The sequence below is a fragment of the Pecten maximus genome, unplaced genomic scaffold (assembly GCF_902652985.1).
Source record: "Pecten maximus unplaced genomic scaffold, xPecMax1.1, whole genome shotgun sequence".
Lineage (NCBI taxonomy): Eukaryota > Metazoa > Mollusca > Bivalvia > Pectinida > Pectinidae > Pecten > Pecten maximus.
Window position 1 is genome coordinate 1 of NW_022981183.1, and position 10,448 is coordinate 10,448.

General features: G+C 28.5%; 1 protein-coding gene across 1 annotated transcript; it reads right to left on the bottom strand.

The window, feature by feature from the left end:
• Positions 1-587: 587 nt before the first annotated feature.
• Positions 588-3,709, bottom strand: LOC117319943. Its single transcript, XM_033874650.1, has one exon. It carries the CDS (start codon positions 2,492-2,494, stop codon positions 1,277-1,279), a length of 1,218 nt encoding a protein of 405 aa, XP_033730541.1. The 5' UTR covers positions 2,495-3,709; the 3' UTR covers positions 588-1,276.
• Positions 3,710-10,448: the final 6,739 nt, after the last annotated feature.

Sequence of the window (10,448 nt, forward strand, 5' to 3'; positions counted from 1 at the left end):
TTTTTAAATTTCGTCTTTACCCTTTAAAATTTTTGTATATTCTTTTTGTAATATTGATATATCGTCTGTAATATTGATATATCGTCTGTAATATTGATATATCGTCTGTAATATTGATATATCGTCTGTTTATCTGTAATATTGATATATCGTCTGTAATATTGATATTTCGTCTGTAATATTGATATATCGTCTGTATATCTCTAATATTGATATATCGTCTGTATATCTGTAATATTGATATATCGTCTATAATATTGATATATCGTCTGTAATATTGATATATCGTCTGTAATATTGTTATATCGTCTGTATATCTGTAATATTGATATATCGTCTGTATATCTGTAATATTGATATATCGTCTATAATATTGATATATCGTCTGTATATCTATAATATTGATATATCGTCTGTAATATTGATATATCGTCTGTAATATTGATATATCGTCTGTAATATTGATATATCGTCTGTATATCTGTAATATTGATATATCGTCTGTAATATTGATATATCGTCTGTATATCTGTAATATTGATATATCGTTTGTTTATCTGTAATACAATTCAACAACGGCGAGGCAATTATCAATCAATCAATCAATTCTTTTATTCCTCAATTAAATGAGATTTACAAAATAGATAAATCTTTACAATCGTTGGTTTTTTACTTTTAGTTCATTGTCAATTATTAGTTAAGTCTAGGAAGAACCCGTCCATCTTACCCAGAAACATCCTACAAAGCTAACGACGACTGGACAATATCAGCAAATCCCCACAAAGTCTGACGATACAGAAGTTGTTTTGCTTTCGTTTCGTACATTACAGGTACCCAGACTTTTCTACAACATCACCAGTGTTTATACAAAACAGTGGCACCCCATTGGCTAATATCCAGGTATACGGATAAACCCCAGTCCATAGAGACATTAGGTCACATTTTGAGAGGAATACAGTGCGACGTAGTTAGAGTACCGGCCTCGTGGCCTCAGGTGAAAAATCCGAGGTATGTGATTCGATGTTCCCACGTGGGTTGTGTTTCTCGAGAAGCTGAGACACGGACCGATGTTTGCTGTCGTGGTTGTGTCCTTAGGTAGGACACTCTTTACCGTATTGCTCTAAATACCTTCCATATGTTTTTCAGTAGGGAAGTCACCTACTACTACATGGGTACCGCCATTATAATTGCCCTGGCTGTTTATGTCTAATTTCCAGGTTTTAAGGTGAACCCAACAGAGAGTAAATAACAATTCGAGACGAATACACGTTATTTCTCATCCGAGTCGGGTAATTTTCCCGTGGGCGTTGTATTCCCTCGGGGGCCCCAGTAATGGTAAAGGGAAGAAGTCGTGTATAGTATACCGAGAGCACGTGATGACTGCGCGAGGAGTCCAGCAGTAGAGTCCCCCGGGGATATCTCGGAGGTAGGCGGCCACCATACTGAACCCACTGTTGGTGATGACGAGTTTGTCACAGTAAGTCTGTAGAAACAGGAAGTCAAGAAGTTGTTTATAAAAACCTTGACACACATCGCCAGTAAACGCTTGGTCTATATGTGTTAGTCGGCCGGGCATGTCTAAAATGAAGTCTCCTGAGTATTGACTATAGAACCGTTTTTGTATATCAATGTTATCTGTAGCTAGAAACAAGTCATGAGAACGTTTGTCGATTGTCTCTATAAAATCGAACATGATCCGAACTTCCTCTGGAGTTTTCCGTACTATGCTATCCCTAGGGAAAGTGGAGCTTCTCCCCATCCGGATGTGGGCACAAAATATTTTGTCTGCTTTTTTGGTTTTGTAAACGGTATTGATCGCTTTGTATAAGAAAGGTTTCGGCTTGAGAAATAATTCATATATATAACGATTTATATCAGCGAAGTGGAGTGTTGATATCCATGGGACGTACTCGTCAATGTGGAGAAATTTTCGAAACTCAGGCGTTATGTCCCAGTTAATCCGAAAAAAACTGACGCGTTTGGTAAACAGGGCCTTTATGGGTTGTGTGGAATTGGATCTTACCAACAGACTCATGAGTGGCTTGACCTTGTCGTTCATGTAATCATAATATTGGGAAGGTTCGTGATCTAACAAGGTCTTATTGTACCTCCAATCATAGGACTTAAAATCGAAGTAGTCCTCCAGTTTACAAGGATTGTCAAAATTGATAAGGAAAGTTCTGTTGGTCAGTTTTGCCAGCACGTACGTACACAATATACCGGTCAGTCTGTCTGACCAGCCGCCACAGGACTGGTTATGTCTATGGCTACAGTCGTACACTAGGTAACCACCTGTACCTCGACCTTCCTTTTCCGGTATCATCAGTTCCGGTCCCGGTTCCGTTATCAGTGGTTGTAGCATTAGTGGTGCCCCTTGCCGAGGTTCCGGTTTACAAGGTTCCGGTTTACGATGGGTATCAGATCCGGTAATTGTAGAGAAGTTTGTTGTCGCCAGCCACAGGATAACACCACCCAGGAAGCAGAGAGCAGACATCCAACACAACTTGTTGAAACTCTGAAATGAAATTATAGACAAATTTATAGTCACTTATCATTTCTTATCAGTTATAATCTGTGTTCTGGATCATCAGATGGCAGCGGGGGACATTATGCCAGTTTCTAGTTTTTTATAAAATAGTTACTAAATAAAGTATTTACCATCACAATGAGATTTAAAGAACGTAATCAACTATCTACCTTTATATCGGACCTGAACATTCTCCTCGTCCATCTTGTTCTAAATATTAAAAAACACACCTAGTTCTATGTCCACACCACAATTTAGATAATTTTAAATAATAGTTCCTTGCTTAAGTTTTGTTACATTTTCGACTACAAGTTTTCACTGTAATGAAGTACCACGTGACACCTTTATATTCCGAATGCCTCAAGTCCGAAGTACTGATAATTCACAGGTACAATAGTCCGAGGCTCCAATAGTCTGGGGGTCCAATAGTCTGGGGGTCCGATAGTCCAAAAATAGGTAAATAGTAAACAAGAGACCATGGGCCTTAACGCTTAACCCTTAAACGTTTTGAAATATTTAAGTTAATTCAATTGATTATTTTTAGCCCCGCCTCTCAGGCCCCTGGGGGAACAGGACCACATAATTCAAAACTTTGGTTGACCTTTGGCCATGGAAGCGTCCTGTCGAATTTCATTGAATTTGGTTCAGCGGTTTTGGAGAAGAAGTCGAAATTGTAAATTGTTTACGGATGCACGACGACGGACAAAGGCGGTTAGAAAAGGTCATTGTGACTTCGTCTCAGATGACCTAAAATGCTGTTAAGTTATATCGATAAGGCACATTTTGTCACAAATTAATATCAGCATTCCGCAAAATTATTACTTGAATTATTTTTTTGAAAAATCCTATTTTTAAAAATCAGTCATTATTTTATTACAGTTTCAATGCTTCAAACAAAACTTTCATAGATAAAGTCTTGGCGCGAAAAAAAACATAATAGTAAAGGCACGAATAAAAAGAGGGGGAAAAGTCATGCGCAGAAAAAGCTCTCGTGGTGTAAACACAAGAGGTAGGAACAGGAAGTAAATACGGCACACGTTATACAGTGATAGTAAATACGGCACACGTTATACAGTGATAGTAAATACGGCACACGTTATACAATGATAGTAAATACGGCACACGTTATACAGTGATAGTAAATATGGCACACGTTACACAATGATAGTAAATACGGCACACGTTATACAATGATAGTAAATATGGCACACGTTATACAGTGATAGTAAATACGGCACACGTTATACAGTGATAGTAAATACGGCACACGTTATACAGTGATAGTAAATACGGCACACGTTATACAGTGATAGTAAATATGGCACACGTTATACAGTGATAGTAAATACGGCACACGTTATACAATGATAGTAAATACGGCACACGTTATACAGTGATAGTAAATATGGCACACGTTATACAGTGATAGTAAATACGGCACACGTTATACAATGATAGTAAATACGGCACACGTTATACAGTGATAGTAAATATGGCACACGTTATACAGTGATAGTAAATACGGCACACGTTATACAATGATAGTAAATATGGCACACGTTATACAGTGATAGTAAATACGGCACACGTTATACAGTGATAGTAAATATGGCACACGTTATACAGTGATAGTAAATACGGCACACGTTATACAATGATAGTAAATATGGCACACGTTATACAGTGATAGTAAATATGGCACGCGTTATACAGTGATAGTAAATACGGCACACGTTATACAATGATAGTAAATACGGCACACGTTATACAGTGATAGTAAATACGGCACACGTTATACAGTGATAGTAAATACGGCACACGTTAGACAGTGATAGTAAATACGACACACGTTATACAGTGATAGTAAATACGGCACACGTTATACAGTGATAGTAAATATGGCACACGTTATACAATGATAGTAAATATGGCACACGTTATACAGTGATAGTTAATACGGCACACGTTACACAGTGATAGTAAATACGGCACACGTTATACAGTGATAGTAAATATGGCACACGTTATACAGTGATAGTAAATACGGCACACGTTATACAATGATAGTAAATATGGCACACGTTATACAATGATAGTAAATACGGCACACGTTATACAGTGATAGTAAATACGGCACACGTTATACAATGATAGTAAATACGGCACACGTTATACAGTGATAGTAAATACGGCACACGTTATACAGTGATAGTAAATATGGCACACGTTATACAGTGATAGTAAATACGGCACACGTTATACAATGATAGTAAATATGGCACACGTTATACAATGATAGTAAATACGGCACACGTTATACAGTGATAGTAAATACGGCACACGTTAGACAGTGATAGTAAATACGGCACACGTTATACAGTGATAGTAAATACGGCACACGTTATACAGTGATAGTAAATACGGCACACGTTATACAGTGATAGTAAATACGGCACACGTTAGACAGTGATAGTAAATACGGCACACGTTACACAGTGATAGTTAATACGGCACACGTTACACAGTGATAGTAAATATGGCACACGTTATACAATGATAGTAAATACGGCACACGTTATACAGTGATAGTAAATATGGCACACGTAATACAGTGATAGTAAATATGGCACACGTTATACAATGATAGTAAATACGGCACACGTTATACAGTGATAGTAAATACGGCACACGTTATACAGTGATAGTAAATACGGCACACGTTATACAGTGATAGTAAATATGGCACACGTTATACAGTGATAGTAAATACGGCACACGTTATACAGTGATAGTAAATACGGCACACGTTATACAGTGATAGTAAATATGGCACACGTTATACAGTGATAGTAAATATGGCACACGTTATACAGTGATAGTAAATACGGCACACATTAGACAGTGATAGTAAATACGGCACACGTTATACAGTGATAGTAAATATGGCACACGTTATACAGTGATAGTAAATACGGCACACGTTATACAGTGATAGTAAATACGCCACACGTTATACAGTGATAGTAAATATGGCACACGTTATACAGTGATAGTAAATACGGCACACGTTATACAGTGATAGTAAATACGGCACACGTTATACAGTGATAGTAAATATGGCACACGTTATACAGTGATAGTAACTATGGCACACGTTATACAGTGATAGTAAATATGGCACACGTTATACAGTGATAGTAAATATGGCACACGTTATACAGTGATAGTAAATAGGGTTAGTTTGCTTTATGTGAAGATTCATTTGGTATACAACGCTCACTTCGGGGCAGTTTGGTTTTTATTTATCAGAAAACAATTAAATTGCGTTGACCAGACCACTCAAAATGGCGCCGTCTTGTGAAGCTTGACGTTGCAAGAACATAACGTCAAATATAATACTACTGATCCCGCAATTTTGACACAACGTTTTTTTTTTCTTTCGGTTTTTGATTTCACTATTTTCGTATATACATATTCTGTCATTTATCCATGTTACAAATTTATCTATTTTCGGACTATCAAGTGTTCGGACTATTGGGCATTCAGGATACGAAGCAGTCATCTTCGTTTTCAACAACATCCGCGTGTTATTTGTAAAACCTTAAAATATTGACCATAAACTGAGGCTTTATTAAGGCTATCTTATTTTTGAAGTCGTTTTTCCCGTAAGGCGAGTAAGACATGTTTACGATACCGTCCTACTTTCAAAACTTTTCATCGGTGAAATAAGTCATTGATAGATAATACTCGTCGTTACTAATTACAGGGAATAGTCAACGCTTCTTAATTACTCAAAATCAGTAATGACATTTACCATCCAGGACGAGATTAGATCTACAGGCTCGATTGATTATTCAACTTTAAGCCTTAATTACGGCTCATAAGTATGTACAAAGACACATCAACTTCAACAACATATATACAACATGTAAGTTAGGAGATGGAAAACAATGGACTTAACTGGTGATAGGAATATATATAGATACAATAATACATCTATAAATAGATACAATAATATATATAGATACAATAATACATCTATAAATACATACAATAATATATCAATAGATACAATACTATATATAAAGATACAATAATATATCTATAGATAGAATACTATATATATAGATACAATAATATATATATAGATACAATAATATATATATAAATAGATACAATAATATATCTATAGATACAATAATATATAAATAGATACAATAATATATCTATAGATACAATAATATATCTATAGATACAATAATATAAATATAGATACAATAATATGTATATAGATACAATAATATATCTATGGATACAATAATATATATATAGATACAATAATATATCTATAGATACAATAATACATCTATAGATACAATAATATATATAAAGATACAATAATATAAATATAGATACAATAATATATATATAGATACAATAATATATCTATAGATACAATAATATATATATAGATACAATAATATATCTATAGATACAATAATACATCTATAGATACAATAATATATCTATAGATACAATAATATATATATAGATACAATAATATATATATAGATACAATAATATATAAATAGATACAATAATATATCTATAGATACAATAATACATCTATAGATACAATAATATATCTATAGATACAATAATATAAATATAGATACAATAATATATGGGGCAAAGAAGTAATTCAAACAGTGTAAACAATAAGGTTTGTTAAGTTTTCGATGCAATCCGCCCCTTTATCAAAACACAAAAAATCACAAGTACAATCACATAATATATATAAGTAGTATATATTATTGCCCCATATAATCATTACAAGTAATTCGTATCCTCCATACATTTATGTGAGGATCCAGTGTTATCTGGATTATACTGTTCATATTACTTCTTTGATACAATAATATATATATAGATACAATAATATATATATAGATACAATAATATATATATAGATACAACAATACATCTATAAATAGATACAATAATATATCTATAGATACAATAGCATATATATAGATACAATAATATATATATAGATACAATAATATATCTATAGATACAATAATATATATATAAATAGATACAATAATATATATATAGATACAATAATATATATATAGATACAATAATATATATATAGATACAATAATATATATAAAGATACAATAATATATCTATAGATACAATAATATATATAAAGATACATCTATAGATACAATAATATATATAAAGATACAATAATATATACAATAATATATAAATAGATACAATAATATATATATAGATACAATAATATATATATAAATAGATACAATAATATATATATAGATACAATAATATATATATAGATACAATAATATATATAAAGATACAATAATATATCTATAAATACAATAATATATATAAAGATACAATAATATATAAATAGATACAATAATATATAAATATAGATACAATAATATATATATAGATACAATAATATATCTATGGATACAATAATATATATATAGATACAATAATATATCTATAGATACAATAATACATCTATAGATACAATAATATATATAAAGATACAATAATATATATATATAGATACAATAATACATCTATAGTTACAATAATATATCTATATATAGATACAATACTATATATAAAGATACAATAATATATATAAAGATACAATAATATATATAAAGATACAATAATATATATATAGATACAATAATATATATATAGATACAATAATATATCTATAGATACAATAATACATCTATAGATACAATAATATATCTATAGATACAATAATATATATATAGATACAATAATATATATATAGATACAATAATATATAAATAGATACAATAATATATCTATAGATACAATAATACATCTATAGATACAATAATATATCTATAGATACAATAATATAAATATAGATACAATAATATATGGGGCAAAGAAGTAATTCAAACAGTGTAAACAATAAGGTTTGTTAAGTTTTCGATGCAATCCGCCCCTTTATCAAAACACAAAAAATCACAAGTACAATCACATAATATATATAAGAAGTATATATTATTGCCCCATATAATCATTACAAGTAATTCGTATCCTCCATACATTTATGTGAGGATCCAGTGTTATCTGGATTATACTGTTCATATTACTTCTTTGATACAATAATATATATATAGATACAATAATATATATATAGATACAATAATATATATATAGATACAACAATACATCTATAAATAGATACAATAATATATCTATAGATACAATAGCATATATATAGATACAATAATATATATATAGATACAATAATATATCTATAGATACAATAATATATATATAAATAGATACAATAATATATATATAGATACAATAATATATATATAGATACAATAATATATATATAGATACAATAATATATATATAGATACAATAATATATATAAAGATACAATAATATATCTATAGATACAATAATATATATAAAGATACAATTATATATAAATAGATACAATAATATATAAATAGATACAATAATATATATATAGATACAATAATATATATATAGATACAATAATATATATATAAATAGATACAATAATATATAAATAGATACAATAATATATCTATAGATACAATAATATATATAAAGATACAATTATATATAAATAGATACAATAATATATAAATAGATACAATAATATATATATAGATACAATAATATATATATAGATACAATAATATATATATAAATAGATACAATAATATATAAATAGATACAATAATATATATATAGATACAATAATATATATATAAATAGATACAATAATATATCTATACATACAATAATATATATATATACAATAATATATATATAGATACAATAATATATCTATAAATAGATACAATAATATATCTATAAATAGATACAATAATATATCTATAGATACAATAATATATATATAAATAGATACAATAATATATCTATAGATACAATAATACATCTATAGATACAATAATATATATAATAATAACAATTAATAACAATAATATATACAATAATAATATTAATAACAATAATATATACAATAATATATATAGATACAATAATATATATATAGATACAATAATATATCTATAGATACAATAATATATAAATAGATACAATAATATATATATAGATACAATAATATATATAAATACAATAATATATCTATAGATACAATAATACATCTATAGATACAATAATATATATCGATCTAATATAGATAAAACAATATATATTATATGATACAATACTATATATAAATACATAATATATCTAGATCAACTAATTACATCTATAGATACAATATATATATAGATACAATAATATATATATATAGATACAATAATATATCTATAGATACAATAATATATAAATAGATACAATAATATATATATAGATACAATAATATATATAAATACAATAATATATAAATAGATACAATAATATATATAAAGATACAATAATATATATAAAGATACAATATATACTATAATACAATTAATATAATATAGATACAATAATATATATAAGATACAATAATATATATAATAGAACAATAATATATATATAGATACAATAATATATAAATAGAATACAATAATATATATATAGATACAATGAATATATATATAGATACAATAATACTATCTATAGATACAATAATATATCTATAGATACAATAATATATCTATGAGATACAATAATATATATAGATACAATAATATATATATAGATACAATAATATATATAGATACAATAATATATCTATGGATACAATAATATATATATAGATACAATAATATATCTATAGATTACAATAATACAATAATATCATATAACT

Excerpts from the sequence above, each read along its gene's own strand:
- LOC117319943 (XM_033874650.1), bottom strand. The coding sequence starts at position 2,494 with ATGTCTGCTCTCTGCTTCCTGGGTGGTGTTATCCTGTGGCTGGCGACA.